Here is a 22,459-nt window from a genome sequence, read left to right as displayed (position 1 = left end):
AACTCAAGCTTAAAAACTCTTATCTTCTGTCCAAGTAAGGCTGCTCCACATCAACAACACACAGTTTAGGAATGACCTAACCACTGTGCACTCCCCCTCTTCAGGTCAAACCATCCTGAGGTCCTGTGTGGAGTCCAAGTTTTGGGACGCGAGTGGATTTAGTTTGAGGATACCTGAAACTGGAAGGTGATACTTAATGGCTTAAGATGTCAAATGTAACTGAGGAAGGTCTAATTGAGATTAAAATGACAGAAGCCCCCTTCATGCCAACCTGATCCTGTTACTTCCCATCTCTGGTGAGGCAATTGAGGTCATGAGGCAAGAAAAACGAGTAGGCAAGGACAGCATAGACACGTTCCAGACTTTGTGTCATCTTTACATTAAATTATCTTTACTGTCTGATAAAAGTGTGACCAACTTAACAGCAGTTAAAATGACTTCATAAGGCTTTGGGGTTATAAATGTTTGGGTGACAACATACACATTCAAGGTCTTACTGCCAATATGCCAAGCACAAAAAAGGTTTTGGTCTGGTTTTCCGATGTGGACTACCAAGTAGCTGGAAATCATTCAGCAGAGTTAATGCAGGAGTCGTTTTTTTTACAGGTTTAGTATTACTTAATTTTATATCATTTCAAATGATATACGAGCTTACAGACTGGAGGATTCTATGAAGCACCAGCAGGGAAGTCCATCAGCGACACTGGAAGCGAAGATACATGCCTGCTGATATCATGACGTTCCTGTCATTTTGGCTCCTTGACAGTCTCATCTTTGTTGTTTGTGTGTGTGTATACGTGCGCGCTGCAGGGCTCTAAAAATACCCTTGTGTCCTTATGATGAGGATGGGTGCAACCAACAGGATGCTATAACCTTAATGTCAGATGCTCCGAGATGCAGTCTGATGTCTCCTAAGATCCTTCACTGGGAAATAAAGCACAAGCAGGTAGGTCAAAGGTCACGGGTAGGTTGTTTGAAAGTGAGGTTTTGATTGTATTTAAAAAAGCTATGTGGGAAGTGCTTGCACTAAGAACTTTTTTTATCAAGAATTGGGATGTTTATTGTGCTCTGTTTATGGTCACGTTGGAGGACTTGCTTTGCCTATATAGCTGGCTCGACTGAAGGACTGCAGTTACGAGTTCAAAGAAAATAAATAATTATATAAACACAGCAAAATGATGCAGATCAGTAAGCAAAATATCAAAAATATATGACTTGAAAATCTTGTACAATCTTGTTTATATCTTGTATAAATCCTGTTTTAATGATAATGATTTTACTTTTGTATCAACAGGAAAGATAACTAAGAAACAGGACGTTATTACATGTTTAAAAAACCATTGAATTGAAGCTCAAACTCTAATATCTGAGATCTGTTTAAATCCAACAGCATACGGGATTATATATGGATACTTTGTCCACACACCTTTTGGGGGAAACCCATTCTATGAAAAGCAGGGAGAACGGAGCAGAAGAGGAAGAAGAAGATAAAGAGGAAGAAAAAGGTAAGATGAAGGATGCAAGAAAAAGCAGGATGTAAAACGTTTCCAAAGTCTCGCTGAGAGACCTCAGAGAACTGAGCATCTGATTTTTGTATCATTCAGATGAGTCGGCCGCCCAGAAGCAACCAAAGGCCAGACCATACTGGGCTCCGTGTTTCTACCTCAGACCCAATAAGGAGGTGTACCATTACGTTGGGCAGGAGTTGTGAATTATGGGGATATCATATATTGACGTGCTGCTGCTTGCACTCTGAGGCCCCTGGACAACATGATATACACTGCTACTTCATCATCTCTAAAGACCTTGTTGGTCTTTGCTGCTCTGAGCCTCGGGTCCACACTTAGCCTGCTCCAGTGATCCTTCAGTTGCCCCAACCCTAAAGCGCTGATACCTCCTGTAACTCAAAGTCATCTTGACTGCCCTCAGGCTCTGGCTCTCTGTCACTATCTGGACACTCATCGGGAACAGTTGAGTCTTGTGGACAAGACGGTCCTGGAGATCGGAGCAGGAACTGGCCTCATGTCTGTTGTAGCAGCGCTCCTCAGTAAGACGTTTATATTCACGTTAAATTTGATTTGCCATTTGCACAGGTACAAAGTACAAGTCAGTGAAAAGACAAGAAACGTCAGACGAGGGATGGGACAGGGCTCTTTCCAACTGTCGGCAGTAAAACCAGAGGGATCTGATATCAAACCCTCTCAATTGCAATTTTTGGTATATTCTCAGTTCCACATGACTCAAATCAGTCATTGCCTTTTCCTCTGTATTAGCTAGAAACTCAATTGTATTTCAATGGAAGCCCTCCATTACACAATCAATTGATCAAAGATGTGATGCAGAAGAATTCAGATCAGTAGCTACATTAAAACTGCATTTGCACACTACAAACTCCTTAAAGGTCGCCAGTAGGGGTGTAACGATACGCGTATTCGTATTGAACCGTTCGGTACGAGGCTCACGGAGAGGCTGTGGAGAGGCTGCGCAAGCAGACCGAAAATGCCAAATTGGACATGGAGTCATGAGATAAGCAAGCTGTTGGTAAGTTTAGTATGAAGTCGTCGTCTTTTTCAGAGCAATCTGGGGATGGTTTTGATGTCTTGAGTAACTGAAGGCTATTGACAAAAATTTCGGAAAAAGATCCGGAGTTGTTTTTGTCGTTGTTTGAGCGTGTGGCTGACGCGCGTAATTGGCCAGGTTCCGCGCGCACGCTGATGCTGCAGTGCATGCTGACTGGGAGAGCGCAGTAGGCATATACTCCTCGTTAACTGCTACTGATGGTCATAAATATTCCTCTGTGACGGCAGCGGTGTTAAAGGCCGATGAGTTGGTTCCTGAGTCCTACCAGTAACGATTTAGCAACTTGACAAAAGGAGAGAGTCATCTGGAGTTAGTGCGTGATCTGACTACTCATTTCATGACTTTGATCAATTGTGTGAACTTGTGGTACTAGAGTAGTTTAAGAATTCAGTTCCTGTGCGTGTTGCTGCGTACATCAGTGAGCAGAAGGTAGCAAACGCGTCTGCAGCAGCGGCACTCGCTGACGATTACGTGCTTACGCACGGAGGCGGATTTGGGGATCACAGGGCTGGTAATGTTAACGGAGACATTGGTGCTGCCGGTGGCGGGGATGCTTTTGACTCTTTCATTCAGGGTGCTCTTTTCACCCCGTGGAGCAACAAGGCGGTCATTCTCCACCACCACCCCGAGTTCGATGTTGCATTATGTTTAATAAACTGCTTACTTTTGTTTTGCAGCGTACTCTTTAGTGAAAAAACAGCTTTGGAATTTTTATATAATCTGGCAAGATTAGTGGCAAGAACAACATCGAAGATTTGAGATGTGACACACGTGGTGAAACCAAAGTGTGAAGCCAACATTATCACCAACTGTCATCAGTGTAATCAGAGGCTGATGCTGATGTCCACCGGTGTAGTGTGTCTGAACCTGTTTGATGAGCATTTTTTTCATTGCATCATATCACGCTGCGGGCTCATCAGATTTTCTTTTTAACCTGTACTTGACTTGTATATCGTGGCATTGTGTGTTCGTGATGTATTTGTACTTTTGTCTTCATTGCTGTTGAATCTGACTGGAAGTTCCCCTCTGTTGAAGTCTTGATTCATCCTCTCTACACAGAACAGCAGGTCAGTCCAGCCTGGGTTCCCGGCATCAACAGTCGCATTGGTAGGGATGTCTACCATTACACAGGACAGGACATTGTTATTCACGAGTCCATAGACTCCTATGGAGCAGTGATGTGGCCAGCAGTGAGTGCCTCTGAAAACATCATTACAGTTTTCTACTGTTTTTCTTAACATGCACATCTTATAAGAGAGGTGTGTGTCTTTGCCCTGCAGGCATTGGCTCTGTGCTCCTTCCTGGACAACAACAGGAAGAAGGTGAACCTGCAGGAGAAGGTGGTTCTGGAGCTGGGAGCAGGAACTGGACTGGTAACCATTGTGGCCAGTCTGCTGGGTAAGCGGTCTCCAGTTTAATTCACACAATGAGCACAAACACAAAAATCATCAGCAAGTTTTGGGAAAAGTTTGTAAAAGTAACCCATGACATGATACACAAGCTTTGACACGAAACACACACATACTGTATTGGAACTATTGCTTGATTTTGTTACCATGTGCAGCACAAACGTATGTCTTTGGATGAATTTCCCACCAGAGCCGAAACAAATGATGAACTTCCGTTGCTTAAACTATTTGCACGCTACAAACTCCTTAAAGGTCGCCAGTATGCTTTTTTTTTTTACTGTTATTGTTGCTATTTTGATGTCAGATGTCCTGTTTTCCTCAGGAGCTTCAGTCACAGCTACAGACTTACCTGATGTGTTGGGTAACCTCCGGGCCAATGTGATGAGGAACACCAGGGAGCGTTGCAGATACACTCCCCAGGTGGCAGCTCTGTCCTGGGGCCATGACCTGGAGAGCACCTACCCTACATCCGTCTACCGGTATGACTACGTGCTGGCAGCTGACGTGGTCTACCATCACGACTTCCTGGACAAGCTCCTGGTCACCATGAAGCATTTCTGCAAACCAGGAACGACTGTGATCTGGGCCAACAAGGTGAGGTTTGAGACCGATCTGACTTTTACAGAGAACTTTAAAAATGCTTTTCACACAAGTCTGCTGGCTGAAGACGGAGAGATGAAGATCTTCATGGCAACGTGTAGAGAGGAAGACACAGAAAAGATATGGATGGATAACTCAACAGGCCCAGAGGGCTCTTAGTTAGCGCCTCTGTTTTAAGTGTTTAAAGTCTTATTAACACCACGCTTTGGAAAGTTAAAGGGCGAGTATCTAATTATAATTATCTCCACCAGGAGGATAATGCGATCAGTCGCATGTGTGTAGTTCTGTGAGTGAGTGTGCACCTCTGTGTCTGTCCACAGCTAATCTCACATTATGCTGCAGCAAACTGCATTCTATCAGTTATGGCTGGGTGCTCAAGGACCTCTCGTGGTTGCAGTGACTAGCACTTTCTAAAAACACAGTTTGCTGTGTGTTTGGCTAACGGCGCGATCAGTATACACACACAACTCATCTGCTGCTAAGTGGGCAGACAGCATGGTGAGTTTCATTTTGTTTTGGGTAAGATTGATTAATGTGTCTTATACGATGACTTCGAGCCACCTGGCTGCATAAAATCGGTGCTTGTTTTTGAGTTTGAATGAAGGGTGTTTTACAGCCAATTGGTTGTGGCTCACTTTTATTGTTTTGGGCACTGTTTTTGGCTAACTGCTAACGGAACTACCAGTACAGTTGCAGTGCCTTGCCGCTACTACACGTGGTGAGTTCAACTTGTTTTTAGGCACGATTGAATGAAATGCCTCATATGACGACTTTTAGTCTGCATACATTGCGGCTTGTTTTTGAGGGTTTTTTCTGTTTTGAACGACTCCTTTGGTGTCTAGACAGGGAGTTAGACAATTATGGGTTGTATTATTTCAATCACACAATACAGCAGTGATCGTTGCTGCTTTCCGATACTATTTTGTATGTTACTTTAGTAAATATCCCACTCTGATCTGTCTGGACACTGTCATTGAGGTCTTAGACCATATGTCCTACATTATAAGGCACTATATTTAGCCTGATATCAAACCTCTTGTTACATAAGGTCCAAGAAAAGTTAGTTGGAATCAAATCAATTGTTTCCTTGTGGAGGTGAAAGAATGAGTCAGTTAATTGATTAACAGGACATCTATTTAGACATTTTCAAGACAAAACAATTGAGTTTAATTGAGAAAATAATCATGACATTGTTTTTAAAAAGTGTTAGTCCCAGCCCTTTCTCTGCCTGTCTTCACCAGTAACTGAAATGTCCTGTTTGTGTTGGCATGTGAATTGTATTTTTCTATTGTTTAATTCAGTAAAAAGAAAAAGCTGTTTAACTTCTTCTTGTTCTTTACTTCGTCATTTCTGGACCGACTCTTGCCCAGCTATTACAAACGCAGAGTAAAATGAAGCAATGAAGGGTAGAACATTCACTCGAAGACCAGAAAAAAACAAATTCTTCCAAATCATTTTTATTCAGTGTTGTTTTCCTTGTTTGTGACGTAATTCCATGTGACCACACAATAGTGTGACAGTTCGGGTCTTTCCCACCTCATCGAGGAAGAATGGGTATAAAATAATACCAAGAGCCTTATCTCACAACATTCTGTAAAATATTGGCATTCACTAGATTTTATGACTACAAATATAAACACTGAACATCCGGAAGAAGCAACAGATAGAGAAGTCTGTTCGGTGCCAGAAACGGACAGTACAGTCCTGTGGTGAGTTAAGGCCATTTTCGGAGAAACTGTTAATGGCAACGCTTACTGCAGACATCTGCCTCAACCAAACCCCAGACGCAGGACAAGAGGAGAAACAAGGACGAAGATGCACGAGTACACAGAAGATGCAGAAAGAAAAGACGCTGAGCACAAATTCTGACGAACCCAACTGATTCCAGTACAGCCCTGAATACCCGGAGAAGCCTATATGCTGAGGCCGCTGCAGAAAGTGCGTGCAAGTCAGAGCTAAAAACAGAAACACACGGTGTCCTAACCCCAGGGTCGACATGAGCTGTGACCTCGGATTCGCTGTGTATGTAGTTTACAGTCACCCCAGAAAAGATTGTCTACTCCCGTGAGGACGAAAGGCCTCGGCTTAAAAGCAGCTGCTTTTACATTCCTAAGCATGCACCTTCCACTTGTGAGGTCTGAGCACATTTTGAGCTGTTACATGTAGAAGACCAGTGGTTCTCAAACTGGGTGGTTTGAGGGCAAATCTATTTCTTCTACTCAACATTGTGATAATTCATTTTATAATGTTCAGCCTTCGTGCTTCTCTAAACTGACTTAGTGTGGGACAATCCTTTGGTTAAACTACGGATCAAACTTGTTTTACAGAACAAGCGGAAAAGGTTGAGAATCACAATTATAAACGCTGAATATGTAGTTTGTATCTTTAGCATGGTCATTCGCACTGTGAAAACAAACAGCCCGTGTCCTCATTTGTTACATGACTCGGGTGAGATATTATAAAAAGGACCACGCCAGTGTTTTTACACATTTTAGATCAAATCATGTAAACCTGAAAGTTCACAGATAATGCTACTATTGCGTATAAAGGTGTTCGTGGCTCCAGAGCTGCGACGAGTCTGATAAACTGTCTCGTCAGTTGGGACCGAAGACGAAAGAAATCTCTGGTTCTGCCGCATTGTTTTTTTTTTGCCCTGCGATATGAGTAAATTCTAAATTGGTGAAGTGCTCTTTCAAGTTGTATAATTCAGCAAAGTGAACATCAAGACTTCTATTCATAACTACACAATCACAAATCAAACTTTTCAGTTATCGTTTATGAAGAGACTGACTTTCAACTACTGAGCGTCATTAACTGTGGGGGTGTGAATCAACAGTGGCAACGTAAACATACAGCCATCATCTCGTTTTGATAGAAATAAGCCTGCACCACCTCAACCCAGAGAGACAAACACAAACCGCTCATGAGAAATAATGAAAACTGCTCCAACTTTTCCCAAAACATTGCGTGCTCATGTAGAACCCAATCACTTATCGTAAAAAGATTGAGAAATGTAGTTCTAAGGGCTTTTAATGCAGACTTGGTGTTCACTATGGACATTTTAAAGTCTAATATGTTGAACAGTTGCCTGGAAAAATCCATTAAAATAATTCTAAAACATGTAAAATGGTTAGCTGTGATGTAAAGTATGGGACTTGTAGACAATTCGATAAAACATACAAAACCACCGGCATGGTCCTTTAAATTAAATACGGTTAACATGGTAAACTAGTTCATGCTTAAACCCCTCTAGTTGGCTGTCATTTCAGTTTGTAGGGAGCAAATGTTCATGTACACAAAATATGCTCACAAGTAACACGTTAAGTCATTCACAAACACGTGGAGTATCACCAGAATCTTGTTTGGGGTTAAAAAAAAATCTCAAATTGAAACAAACAAAAAAATCTGTTTTTCCTTAAATCCAAGAAGACATGCATATATGCAAAATACATCAATTTGAATAATTATATTATATTCCTATTGCTTCTTAATATTTGTATGTTATGCATGTATGTACATAATATTATGACACCGTGTACAAATGCAACATTTTGAATGGTGCAGAGAAACATCTAAGACTGAGTGAACATTGTACAATGAAATCTGAATTTCCTTCCGCTGCCCACAGCTTCCTCTCTCACGTTCGTGAGGTCTGTTAAGATGGCTCGTCAAACGTGCTGCTCGGGTCACTGCAGTATGGAGCGGCCAACACCTCTGGAGGCAAGCCGAAGCAGAGGCAGTGCGTTTGTGGCTTCCTATTACCTTACGCGTCACCCACAGCCTGCATACACTGCACGGCCTCGTCATACTGCAGGTCTGAGCCGTAAAGACACATTTGACACCAACGGCAACGAGTGCCGACTGGCTGTAATGATTCTGGAGCCTCGCACTGCTTCTCATCCCATCAGAAAAAAAAGGTACGGTACATGTAGGAAGGCACCTCAATACTGTTTTGTGTTCATGAATCAAGAGTCTAAAAAGACAGACAAGACTAAATATTAACATTATCAGCCCGGCCTGGCTGGAACAATCGAAGAAAACAAATTAAAAAAAAAAAAGATATCAAGTTCAGTCTCCCTTTTAAGTCAGGGACCAGGCAGACTGTGCGTGCCCCCGTATGTCCGAACATCATGCAGCAGCAAGGCCTCCAGTCCTCTCACTGAAGTAACGTAACGCTCACTTATGTTGACTTGTTTGTGCGAGTGGATGGGGTCACAGTTTCTTTTGTTGTTTTTTAGGACTAGGGATGCGTCCCTGGAGTCCACACTGGCCCTTTTACAGTATTTACACAAAAGAATGAGGTTATTGAGAAGTGGAGTCCAGACAGCTGAGGATGTGAAAAGCTCCAAAATGTGTAGAGGACACCAAAATAAGGGACAACACACAACTAAGAAAGTTCTGAGCTACAGGCTGTCAAACGTCTGAAGCATTTTAAAAACGTAAACAGAATTATTTGTTGTTTTTCTGTCGGTGGCGTTCAAATGAACCGTCGTGCCACATGGTCTGCAGATCTGTGACGTTCAACAAGACATTTTAAAAACAGGACGAACACGATCCCTTCTCCCCTAACAATAAAGGTGTTCAGTCTCTCCAAACATTTACACTCGGCGTTATCCTTCATTTTGGTGTCCATCCACATCTAAACCCAGATGCATAGATCATGTGACCCTGAGGGACATGATATCCAACAACCATGTATGGCCATGCTGCTCATGCATGTGCCTAGAATGGCGTGTATTCTGCAGGGTACATGACAGGGAGCCAGTTCTCACTGAAGGTGGCACAGTGTGTCCATCGGAGGTGTTGCATGAGCTGGAAGACAAAATGAACAGGAAGTGATTCAAAGGGAAGCAGGCGGACATTGGTCTTCGGAGAGTATGCAGCTGAAAAGATCTGGAAGAGATCCGTTGGCGCTCTCATACCTGGATGCAGTTCTTCATGTTGTCTTTGCTGGGCTTCTCCTCCACCATCTTCGAGGCGTATTTTAAGGCTCGGCCGTACATCTTGTTCACAAGAGCGTGTTTGTATGAAAACATCAACACCTGAGCCGTGGAAAAAAAAATATATATATATATATATATATATATATATATATATATATATATATATTAACTCAACATTTATTGAATGTATACAAAGTAGCTAGCTTGATAGATGGAGACATTGTTGCTTTTCCAATCTCACGCGGCAGATAAATTCACATCAGAACACCAAGTAACAGACTTTGGCCTTCCTTCATTTTCTAAAAACATCTGGCTCACCTTGGAGTCAGTTAGCTCCGCCCACTTCTGCACCTCCCAAAACGTATCCGTCAGAGCTTTAACCATGCTGTGCACGGTGTCGTCAGAACTGCTGGCCACCTGTTCTCCAACCACCACCACCACCTCCTCTTCCTCCTCCCCCTCTTCTGCTGCTGCTGCTGCTGCTGCTGCTGGTGGTGGTCCCGTGGAGACAGCACCGACGCCGTCCTGCTGCACAGGGGGCAGCAGCAGCTGGTCGGCCAGAGCGCAGCCCTTCCTGCACAGAGCGTCCAGCAGAGACGACTTCTGCTTCTCCATGTCGCTGAAACACCGACGTTAAAAGAACCGGTCACAATTAAGGCCTTGAGCTCCAGCACATGTTAGTTGGGAGGATCTACTCGGGGTCTCCCGGTGTTTTACAGCGGAAACAAAGACCCCATCAGCTGATCTTAAAATAATCAATACACAAAAGGGAAGCCTTAAGGAAAGAGATCAGAGGCACTATTTCACACGACAAATACCATTTATGTAAAGCGAGCCGCTGGAATGTAACTTTTGCTGAACACTGGACACATGTAACAATTACTGGATGTGGTAAATGCTAAAATGTTGCGCGACAGTAAACAAACTCACAAATGTCAGTTACACATTAATGCTTGTCATAAGTTTTGCTAACATTAGCTACTGGTCACACCAGACTACCAAGAGAGGCTGTACCAACAAAACCCATAGAGTGCATTGAATAGAATGATGCGTTTATCGCTTATTAATTCAACTTTTCCTCTGCTGGTTCTTCTTTCAAAAGCTACACAGTGTTGCTTATTGTTATCATGAGGCGAGATGTGTCGGGATCTTAGTGCCTTACCGCCTCGGCTAAACTATTTCTACTGCATCTATGGGTTCATGCTCCACACTTGATAGATTTTACCGAAAACATAACTGCAGATATTGTAAAATTGGTAAATATCCCAAGTCTGTCATGTTCAATGCTGTAATTTACTTTTTTTGTGTGGTTAACCAATGTTATCTCCTCCTCTGCTTGCCTCTTTACCATCAATTGAGTATGCCTTGATGAAGAACCCTAACAATGTTCATATTTCTCCTATTAACGCTACTGTGTGCGACGTACGTCTTGATAGAGGCGGCATCGGGCCGGGGGTCCGTCTTCATGGTGAGGTAAACAGCCAGGGCCGTCTGGTCGATGTGGGATATGACGATTTCGGCTGCCGATGCCACCTCTCTGAGACGTTTTACACGCTCCTGGGAATCAAACAGAGGGCGGAGAAAGAGCAGTGAGCCGAGATCAGACTCAAACTTCTAGAGCTGAATAATTAAATGCTTCCTCCACAAGCCCCCTCGTCTCTTCCTGGTATGTGCACAGTCACCTTTTCAGAGTCCAGCTGGTGCAGTCTTTGCACATGCAGCGGGAGGTAATCGAGGTAGTTCTCCCTCAGCTCGTCGTAGATGGTGCTGGAGTCCAACCTGAACAGCAAAAGAGAGAACAGGACAAACGGTTAAATGAGAGATAAAAGAATTTAAAAAAATAAAAAGGAAAAGCAAGCAATGTGTGGCTGAGCAAAAACAAAAGAGCTACTGTGCACACTTTGTCATCCACTGAATCTTTAAGTCTCTCATAGCTTCAGCAAAATCCTCCTTCACGTCCTTCTCCTTCTCCCCCTCCTTGTCCTTCTCCTTCCCTCCATTCTTTGATTTGTTGGGAGCAGGAATTAAGTGGTAGATGACTGGCACGATATCCTGTATGAATACAAAAACATATACATAAGTTAGTCAAAAGAGAATAACTAACACATTCCATAAAATCCATGACCTCTTCTACTACTCTGGATCAGCATCCCAAATGCTCTCTCTCTTCCTACCAATGTCCTAAGACCCCCCAACTTGTTCTGGTTATCTTTTTAAATCAGTTTTAAAAAATGCCTTTCAATAGTCATACAAGCTTGAATTGGTGCTCATTATCAATTGATCTTGATATTTATAGATATTCGATTATTTTAACTGACCACCAGAAAACTGTATATCAAAATGAAATACCATTACGACTAGCCAGTTGCCTACTTCAATACAGCAATGATGACATGCGTCCACATAATTAATTAATGAAGATATGACAAATCCCATCTGAAGATAAGGAATAAGCCGTTTCCTGATGGTAGGAGAGCAGTTGCTCTGTTGTACAGTGTTTCTAGCTCATCCAGTACCTTTTTAAACTTCCCTTGTCGTTTTGCAGAGGCCTGCCCCTGGTGGTCAGAATAACACACAGTAAGCAAGAGACAACATCAACACACCAAAAAGGATTCCCTCTTTCTGTTATCTTTCATCCTCACTCAGAGTCACAGTTTAATCAATGCTTACGCTGGTAAACAGTGCTGGAATCCAAGCTCAGATTTATATCTTAACAAATCTGATGGACTGGTTTGTACTACTTCTGCCCTGCATCTTTACTCAGAACTGAAACCTACAGTAAAATATGACGTGGTTTCAGTCAATCTTTGACTTGAAGACAGTAAAAAGTATTCATGTGCATGTGAGACTCGAACAATAAACATCCTTCAGGAATGCAACGTGAAACAATATGAAAAACATTGGTATGTAAATCGGTGCAGAAGTTTGACGAGAAGAAGCATGAGAGCTGCTGAGTGCAGCTGGTTCAGCCAAAGACACACAGAGCTGTTAAAACAAACGTATTGGGACGCGTGTGAAGAAACAACCCTCTAGTGGTGAAAAGAGGAACACCTACAGCCCACAGAGACAGTGAGTAGAAGGTACAGAAATGAAACATTTGCCATATTACTGCACAAATCCCAGTGAGTATTACAGTACTATTCCCTTTAAATAGATATTCCACTCAAGTCAATTTAGGAAAGGAAGCAGCACACACTAGCTGTGCTGATAATGAATGTGATTTAGGTCCCTGTGAAGTAAACATGTGAACATCTGGACTTGTTTTTTTTTTGAATACCTACCAAAATGCATCAGTGGCCTGAGGTATCTAGAACTGTCAGGTAAACTATAAGGCTGGTCAGATTCAGAATCCTAGTCACAAAATCTTGAAATTAGACATTTAACATATTAGAACATGATTAGCTTCGTTTTTTTAAAAATAAATAAAAAAACTGAGACAAAAAAGGTTTTTACAAAGTAAGGTTTAAAATAAGTATAATTTTCGTATTGGTGCCGAAAACCTTGGCATCACATCTGTACTTGCATTGAAACATGACAGTCAATACCCAGCCCTAGGGAACCTAAAGCAAAGTCATTATGCCCCGACTTTTTGTTTTCTTTATCATTCTAATATACACTTCCCATTTTCAAATTGTAAAAACATTTTGATCATGTTAGCAACTTAATAATTCATACTAATCTGCAATCTAATGACCCGGTATACAGTCGGATCCAGTGTGGTGGAATCTGACAGAGGAGATGCAATGAGCAACATTAAATTGTGTTTTTGGACTAGCAGCAGAAGCGAGGACAAAGGCCAAAGAGAATAGAAAAAAAAAAAAAAAAGGAAAAACATTGTAATGCATTTCCCCCAAAAAAAACAGCAACCAAGTTTAAGAAGCAACACGCTAGAGTCAGACCAGCGCTGAAGGAGATGAGAGACATGATAAAACCTTTTTAAAAAAAGGAGAAGCAACAAGCACTGCTCTTCACTCCTGATCCTCAGGACAAGTACATCACATATTAAATGTGTGAAATGTCATATTTTCATCATTAATCAGGTCAAACTAAAGGATTAGCACACTGGTCAACATAACCAGATATATTGTAGTTTGTTATGTGTTCACATAATGTGAAAGATTCCCTCATTAGAAGAGGAGACTGAAAACTACCATGACTTTAGATCCCGAGGAGCAGGACTGACTGTTGCTCTGGAGGATAGAGGGTAACAACAAATAAGGCCACTCACTGCTTTCTTGCCATACTCGCTCTTGGAAACAACCAGAGAGCCTGAAAGATAGCATCCCGGACTCGTCCCCTTTGGGATCCTGGGAAAAAACAGGGAGAAAGACGAGAACATTAAACTAAATTGATTAATGTTTCTGCTGTTCTTTGATCAGGCAGCAATCATACCAATCATGTTTAGCTGACAGATTATTGAGAAAGCTTTTTTTTTTTTTTTTGTGGGTGACAAATGAAACGTCCCTCGCCAAATCGACTCACTTGTCGTCCGGCAGGGCTGTGACGTAGAAGGGTTGCGTGGCACCTGGGCACAAGGTGACAGAGTTGGCCTTCTTCTTGGCCATGAGGGCGGCGCGGTGCGACTCGTACACATCTAGACTGAGCGTGGTGGACAGACGGTGAGAAACCACAAACGGTAGGTCCTTAAGGCGCTCCAGTTCGCTGGACTGCTCGTGGCGGACCTGCATGCGCACCGTGTAGTCCCCCTTTTCCAGCTTCAGAGAATACTGAAGAAGTAACACAGACGGAAGGGAGTCGTGTTAAATGCGTAACAACATCTGGCAAAGAAAAAGGATGTTATGTTAGGGGCGAGCTAAGCGTACCTGGTGTGGATAAGCGTCCCCGGAGCCCAGTAGCCTCTTGTTCTGATCAAACAGCATCCAGAGCTGACTGTCAAACTCAGACTCATACAGCAGCTCACACAGCATGGGACAGCTGGGGGTGACCTCTCCACTCTTAGGCTGAGGACAGAGCAAAAGAAGATTATACATGCATGGAAAACAAAATATCAGCATTTTCCTCTCAAGTGCGGCCGATGTTGGCAGTACCTGGTGAAAGCTGTAGCTGAGGACAATCTCGTAGAGTTGTCTGTTGTTGGGCAGAACGTCCCTCAATCCCAGGGCTTTTATCTTTGAATTTAAGGGCCTAGAACAACAACAACAACAACGAGGATGAATCAATGAACTGCACTGATGTGTGTGCGTGTGTGTCTGTCTGTGCAGTTACCTGAGAGGCTGAACCCAAGACTTGAGGGTGATGGTGGGGGACACCTCCTCGTACCTCAGCGGCGACGACACATCGAAACTCGTCACGCCCTCTGAGGCATGCTGCGCAGAGACAAATGACAGTTACCAACAGAGACGCGACACCGTCTCGGATGACGTTTACTTGTCTGCGTTGCTAATCTATAAGACTGTTGTCTTCTCACTATGTGCATGGGTGAAGGGGAAGTGGTGAGTCCATGGAACGAGATGCTGTAGTCCACTGTGACGTCACCCAGGCTCGCCCACCAGCGTGCAATGCACAGCTCCACTATCCGTCCTGACTGGAGAGGAGACAAGGAACAGGCAGAAATGAGTCCAGCCTTATGTTATTTATATTTTTCAAATGTATGCATCTCAGAAATTAAGTGACTTCCATTCCAGTTCTATATTTAAAGCTGACTCCGCTATATATACAGAATTATTTATGTGCAAAATCCCAGTCAATTCAGCATATATATTAAAAATAAAATACACGTACCAGCACAGGGAAAGCCTCGGTTAGTGAGCCTCTTTCCAACAGCGAGGAGAACTTGTAGAATTCATTAGCTCTGTACGCTTTCTGTTTGACCAGGTGCACCGCATGGAGGACAAACTTTGACGACACGTCTCCCGAATGAGAGGTCAGTGTGATCTCTGCAGGAGACACACGGGGACAGAGAGGTGAGAAACAGCAGAGCAAGGAGGAGAGGGAATGTAGACGATGACAAGAAGAAAAGACATGGAAAGTAATTTCAAGTCGCATCTCTCTAACTGACTTGTGGTTATGATAACGCTGAGGGATTTGAATCCCTCATGCTATATTAAACTTGTTATAAACAATAAATCAATTTGACAGTGACTCTCTCAGTCACCAAGGCAGGATTTTTACAACAAGGGTAACCAAAATGCTAATGCCCTTAACTAATAACTGAGTCCAACTTAAAATCGAATGTAAAATGCAAAGTAGCTCCTCAAGCACACAATGTACTGACCTGCCCAGGAGGCTCCCTGAGGAACAGTGATGAAGTGACGCCTGATCTGGCCTGGTCGGAAGTGGACGTCTGTGAAACACACCTCCTGATTACGACTGTCTGTCACTCTGTCGGATGAAGGAGAGAGCGCCGTCAGACACATTTAAACCTCTTGGAAGAGTGACAGAAAATAACAAATCCAATATGATGCAAGAGCTTACTTGGCGGGGATAATGACTGTGATTGGGACTCTGAAGAGGGGGGCACAGCTAGGTGTTGATGTATCGTACCCACAGACCTAAAAACAAAAAAGCACATGTTCAAAGTGACCAGATTAACATTAGTAGACTCGGAAACTAATGGTTTTCGTCCTTCTCTCTTTGCTGTCCCTACCTCTGTGTAGTGCACTCCCTCTCTCAGTCCCACAGGATCGATGCGGACGTTCACGTGACGACACTGGTTCATCAGCTCCAGGTGGGAAGGGCACTGGACCCACGGGGCGGCACATGTGAGCGCCAAGTGTAGCTGCAAGGAGATTCGCTCAGAGTTTCCTGCGGTGGACGTTAAAAGAAGTCGGATGGTGTCACAGATTTAAAAAGACACTCGTTAACACTGAATTGAAAAGCTGTAAATGATTGTGCTTGAACAGTACCGGTGTTTTCCGGAAAGATGGGTTCAATTCCTACTCCGTGATCTGAGGGTGCAACAATATGGGCTGGGTCCCTGAGGTAGATGCCTCTCTGTGATCCCACACTCACTGAGAAGCCAAGTTGGCTTGTGGGTAAAGTGGCGTGTTGAGTGAGGTAGTCTAACGCCTTGTCCACCTGAGACGAAGAAATGGAGTAGATTACAGGATGGCACACAAAAAGATGTAAAGAAAGGGCTAAATAAGAGTGATGGAACATGCTAAACTAAGAGTTACCTGGATTATTCCATGACCCTGTGCAAACACCTCGATGTCATCAATCTTCAGAGCGGTGTGCTCCAGCGCTCTCCTCACCGCAGGAACAGAGGGCTGTATCCCGCTCTGCTTCAGTCCTTTAAAAATCACACAAAAACCAGCGACTAGAATCAGATTTGCACTTCAGATTTGCAGTATATTCCCATGTCTATTATAAGTCTGTCGGACGCACCGGAGAGGATCAGCGCGATGCCGCCACAGGCGTTAGGAGAGGACATGGACGTGCCGTTCATCAGCTGGGTACCACGCAGAGTCCAGTTGGGTACAGAGGCAATGGCCCCGCCAGGCGCGCTGATGCTGACACCCAGGGCCCCGTCTGTGCTGGGGCCCCTGGACGACCAGGTGTACTGATTGGCAGGAAGCTTCTCCCTCAGGGAATACTCTGCCACCATCATGTCTGGAGTCACGTATGCTCCAACTCCTACGGCGAGAAGGGAGCAGGATGTAAAGAAAAAACATACGGTATGACAAAACATACGGATAATTATGTTAACGCCACAATGACTACCAAAGATTCCTACAGCTGAAGTGTTTTTATAGCTTTCTTGCTGTGAAAAATAAAAACTGCACAGCCATCTTGACTTAAACAAGCAGTGATCAATCATTAACTCATAACTATGTCTGTTAATGACCATACAGCCATTTTCCAGAAAATGTTGGTGTTGTACATAATGAATATATTATTGTTTTGCCTTTTTTTTTTTTTTACAGCTCGGGTTACATGCAGTCTGAAGGTGTAGACTTAAATGATGAGCACTTGATTGGAGGTTTCATCAGCATATGTACCTATGACAGTGCCGGTGGTTCCCCCCGGGCAGCCGACAGTGGAGAGGCACGGGCCGTTGTTTCCTGCACTTGAGACGAATATGACATTGTGCTTCTGCACAGCCTCGGTGATCACCTCACAAATCCTCCTGAACGACAAATGGACTTTAAAAATCAGACAGCGTTGTGACGCCCCTCCCACTGTCCTGACCAACTGGCTGACATGGGAGGGTCAACAGATGATGAGGCCCTTGAGCTATGAATGCTGGCCCCTGTGCTCACTCTGTCTCGTCCTTGCTACAGCAGACAACCACTCGGCATCAATCACACCCTCTGTTGAAACACTTACCCTGTGTTGGGCCAGTGGGTGGCTTCCCCATAGCTATAGTTCACCAGGTCACACTTGTAGTTGATGACTTCAATCATCTTTGAGCGACAAGAGAAAGAAAGAAAAATTAAAGGGTGGGGGGGGGGGGTAACCAAACTGCTAATCTATATTTGTCTCTGTAACTTACAGCACGGATGAGTCCTGTGCCTGTTTCCATGGTGCTGAGGCGGGTGTCTCCAATCTTCAGAGCCAGGATTTGGGCACCGGGGGCCACACCGTTACGCTCAGGCTCCTCTGGGAAGTAACCTGCTGCAATGCTTGCCACGTGTGTCCCATGAGCCCCTTTAAAAAAAGCACACAAACAAGTTCAACTGGAGAAGACACTGTGGACTTCTACATCTGATGCAGCCTTAACAGGTGAACCTGCAATAACCCACTGTTACGCTGAATAGATCACATCTCACCTCCACTGGTGACGATGCAGAGCGTGTTTCCCTCATCATAAATATTAACAGAGTAGTTAAGCATCTCAGCGTTTCCTAACGTGGCATACTCTTGCGTCTCTCTGTAGGAGCTAAGCACAGTGCACTGGGACAGCTCTCCACTCTCTGAAGTGTCGACTACAGCCCTAAGGAGAACAAACAAGAAGGATAAACATACTAATAGTGAACAGAAGTAGACAGCATAGAGGAAAGGTTAAAAATCACTTGTGAAAAGGAAAAAACGGTAATTATGGCTTGCCTCCACATGCCGCCATCGTGCCAAAGCACACAGTCATATACAGGACCAGGATCACTGTACTTCTTTTCCAATGATGCCAACAACTCTGACTGACTCTGCAGCTCTTCCTTCTGCAACTTCTCCATCTGGAGAGAGAAAGCAGGAGGGAAAGGCACATTTGAGATTAACAGTAGAAAGAGAGAAAGATTCAGAAACACCACATTGCTGTGAATAGCAACTGCATGCAAACACCGACAGGTTCACAAAGAACTCAGGTTTGTAGATCTGACCTGTGAGGGTGTTGGGTGAGAGAGGTCAAACTCTTCCGTCTTACGAGAGACTTCAGCTAGTGCTGATCGGTGTGGTGGGTCCCACATCTTCTCCTTTCGCTCTTTCTAGTAGACCAAAGCACAACAAAGGTAACATAAAACATCCACAGAGGATGGCAAGCTACGGTAATTGATTTTCATTCATTTTATCTGACGGACATTCTTGTTTTACGACTGTGGAATAAACCTATAGTAAGTAGCAACACTGCAAAGGGAGAGAGACTATCTGTGCAAAACCACAATGTTGTGAAAATCAAACCCATGACAGACCTAGTTCAGCAATAATGGCCTATCTTCCTACCTGTATCCTTTCTTTGAGAGCCTTAGGGAAGAACTCATAGCCATTTTTAACTCCAATGCGATACTTCCCTGACGGGTTGACCCAGGCAGGAGGGATCTGGAAGACATAAAAAGACACAGACAATATGGAGAAGGAACCATAAAGTGGAGGTCTAATAGTATAATTAGATTTAAAAATGGGCCCTAGAGATTCAATAAAAAAATATTTCAGATGTAGGACGATATACCTGTGATGGGACATTTCCTATGGGCCAGCTGTCATTCATTTTGGGTTATCTCATTACTGGTTTTGGGGTGTCTACTGACCTTAAGTGTTCTACCAGAGAGGCCAGCGATTGTCCCATCTTTAGGCTCTGCCACCGTGGTCATGTTCACGTCACCGCTGCCTGTTGTATCGATGATGTCGATGATCTTTGGCTTCCCCTCAGTTGTGACCTAAAGAAGCAGCAATGAAGAAAGCGATAAGTAATCAATTACGATGTTCAGGCGGAAAGGGATGCATAGCACTAACTTATCCTGATCAAGTAGGGCAGTGGACATATGCAACTTGAGTGTAAATGATGTACAAACCATGCTGAATAAACGTGTAATACCTTACAACAGCATTGCCCTCCTTATACATATTTGTTTACACAGTCAGTCAGATTCTGCCCTTTTAAGCACCATTGAAGTAAGATGGCATGTGGTTTAAATGAGATAGTCGACCTTAATTTAGTGTAATGATATGCCAAATACACACGTAACTATATGGAAATTACTAGATTCCGGTGTGACTTGGCAATAACGTAAACATGTAGCATGAACTAGTTAAGGTCACGGCTCACTAACCGACAACTAACCGGTCATATTGCTACTATTAAAAGGGCACACTGTGACCAACTGGCAGGACAAACAGAAATGACTGAGGCGATTGACGGACAAATGCAGCTGTTAGCTGCCAGGCTAATATGCTAGCTACCGTTGCAGTTTGTGCACCGATGCACAAATTGACAGCACGAGAAAGTACTTGCTATCAATTACTTTGTGTTTATTTGGTTGTCATAACCGCTATGAAGCTAATTGTCATAGTTGGTGGTGTGTATCTGTCAATGCTAGCAATCTAGCCGAACTAGCTATCGCCGTTGTGTGACCGTGTATTAATTACCACTAATGTGAATGAGTCGGGCCTTTAGCATTGCTAGCTTGCACCAGCTAGTTTGTAGCTAACGTCAGATTTACCTGCATGCCGGGGGCCCCGGGATCCACGCCGGTGTCGAGGATGGCGATGAGCACTCCCCGGCCATCGTACTCGGGGAACCTGGTAAGATAGGACGCAGCACCGGTTTCTTTTTTGGGGAGCAGCCCGTGGAAGGGGAACGGTTCATCGATAGAATGAGCAGCCATGGTCAAAAGAGCGACAATGAAAACAAAGCGGCGAAATTGGAAAGACAGCACCGGGGTGAGAGAGACTGGGAGGAGAGCTGTTTAAAGGGGCAGTGCGAGCCACATCTCTGTGACCTTTGTTGAACAGGACTTTTGACAAAACAACATTCAGCTGATCACACCCCAGGCTGTCTTGTCTAGCATTCAAAGCTCACCATGTGCCATGCTTGATGAAAATTACATTTAATGTGATATATTAAACACAAAACTGAAAAAAAACAGAGGCCCTGTACTGCATTTGATCAAAGTTTGGGGCCAATTGCAAAACTGTTGCCACAGGGGCCATTAGTTTACTGTTTTGCCCTACGGTTTGAGTGTACCACAATTAATATAGCTTGTTATCAATAACTATCACATCGGAGAATCATTGGAAGTGTGCAGTGTTTGGGCTCAGGAAATAAAATCAAGATTCCTTGACTGACTGATTAGATGTCCTCTCAGGAGTGTGTCAGCGTGTACAAATGGCAGTTGATTGACATCTCCATCACTCTACTGTTAGCTTTGCTTCATCCGGTAAATTAGCTAATCAGCTAGAATATGCGAAAACACTTCAAGATCAGATTTCAGATAGACGTCTTGCACAAAGCTGTTGCTTTTGCTGTCAAAGTTCTTGATTTATATTCTAATGTTGGACTAATTTACAAGGATTACTCCAGCAGCCCTCTGGAAGAATGCAACAGTTACAAGAAATTTGATTTAAGGGTTACCCGTAGCCAAAAGTGTAACAATACAACAAAAACAAACATCCAGTGCACCTGCTGACTAGTGGCACCAAATAATAAGGAGGAACACATTAAAATGTGAAACTGTCTCACTTGCATTAGACCAGTCAGGGAAGATTAAGACTGGCATAAAACCACAGACCAGTCTAAAATATCTGTATGACTATTGCCTCCATCCTGTAAATCTAGAAGTTGGGGTCACTGGCCCATAGTGCACACTAGGTGGTGATATAATACTGATTGTTGTGGCATTGCTGCAGTCACACTCTGTTGTTCTCTTTGCTCTCAAGGGCTTACTAAACTAAACTGAAGTAATGAATTGCAAAGTTTGGCAGTGCTGCTATTTCAATCCAAAATGAATGGGGGTTATTCAATGTATTTAGGGACAACAGAATGGAGTTTATCTAAACAAGTCTTCATGCAAACATCCATCATCTGAAGAGTAGCTGCTTGCACTACGGTAATCAAAAGCCCAGAATGCTGTATATTATTGGACTGTATCCCACGCTTGCTAATTTTTCAATTGCTTTTTTTTGGTGGGAGGGTTGCATGCATGAAGTGGTTTGAAGGACAACATGTCTCCGTCCATGAAATGAGTTATTGCCCCTCGTGACCAATCAGAGACTGTGGCCGATTAACAAAAAGTTGTGTTTTTGTATAAATGTTTGGATTTCTGGTTTAACTGAATGGATAGAGCCAGGACTGTCTGCATATCTGCATATGTTGCTGATTAGTTTTTCTGTAGCCCCACTAACTAGCCTACAGCATGATTTCCGCTTTTTTGTATTTTTATTTTCTCCAGATGCAACGTTTAGAACGGTGGAGTTTGGAAACAATCAACTAAAAAAATATAAATAAAAGTCGATCAACTTGGAGATTCTGAGTTGGAAATATCAGAGATAAAGTTGCATTGGTGATCGTTCCACATACGAAATCACAGTCATTCTTCTAAGATTTGATTCATGTAGTATTCGTAGAGATTTCATTTGTTTTTCCCCCATAATACCAGATTCACTTTGCAAATCGCCATCTGTTCAACTCAGAACTCCCCATCTCCTTCACATACACCATATTCACAAATGTACAGTGTGTGTCACGGTGTGTGCTTGTACCACAAAAAAATAAAGAACAAGCCACGGTAGGGAGAGTGTGCAGTTATTTTTAGT

General features: G+C 43.4%; 2 protein-coding genes across 2 annotated transcripts; one reads left to right on the top strand and one right to left on the bottom strand.

Moving 5' to 3' along the window:
- The first annotated feature begins 846 nt into the window (after positions 1-846).
- On the top strand, positions 847-5,844 carry mettl21ca (methyltransferase 21C, AARS1 lysine a). Its single transcript, XM_079293554.1, has 5 exons — positions 847-946; positions 1,391-1,505; positions 3,640-3,770; positions 3,861-3,978; positions 4,312-5,844. The coding sequence occupies exons 1-5, from the start codon at positions 878-880 to the stop codon at positions 4,746-4,748; spliced, it is 870 nt and encodes a 289-aa protein (XP_079149680.1). The 5' UTR covers positions 847-877; the 3' UTR covers positions 4,749-5,844.
- A 186-nt stretch (positions 5,845-6,030) lies between these two features.
- On the bottom strand, positions 6,031-20,532 carry tpp2 (tripeptidyl peptidase 2; the record flags this gene model as incomplete). The annotated part of the gene is given in 31 exon segments (XM_079290899.1): positions 6,031-9,401; positions 9,512-9,631; positions 9,851-9,990; positions 9,993-10,032; positions 10,034-10,151; positions 10,959-11,089; positions 11,215-11,311; positions 11,433-11,584; positions 12,049-12,087; positions 13,761-13,839; positions 14,015-14,259; positions 14,356-14,493; positions 14,581-14,677; positions 14,759-14,859; positions 14,961-15,077; positions 15,275-15,429; positions 15,768-15,874; positions 15,968-16,044; positions 16,140-16,297; positions 16,399-16,570; positions 16,669-16,784; positions 16,880-17,128; positions 17,494-17,621; positions 17,822-17,898; positions 17,988-18,142; positions 18,265-18,428; positions 18,542-18,666; positions 18,811-18,915; positions 19,151-19,246; positions 19,456-19,584; positions 20,368-20,532. Coding segments are annotated over 31 exon segments (3,882 nt in total). The 3' UTR covers positions 6,031-9,311.
- Between the last annotated feature and the right edge of the window lie 1,927 nt (positions 20,533-22,459).

Source organism: Melanostigma gelatinosum (genome assembly GCF_949748355.1).
Source record: "Melanostigma gelatinosum genome assembly, chromosome: 2".
Taxonomy (NCBI): Eukaryota; Metazoa; Chordata; class Actinopteri; order Perciformes; family Zoarcidae; genus Melanostigma; species Melanostigma gelatinosum.
Note: the sequence above shows the minus strand (reverse complement) of the source record. Positions and strands in the feature narration are given on the sequence as shown.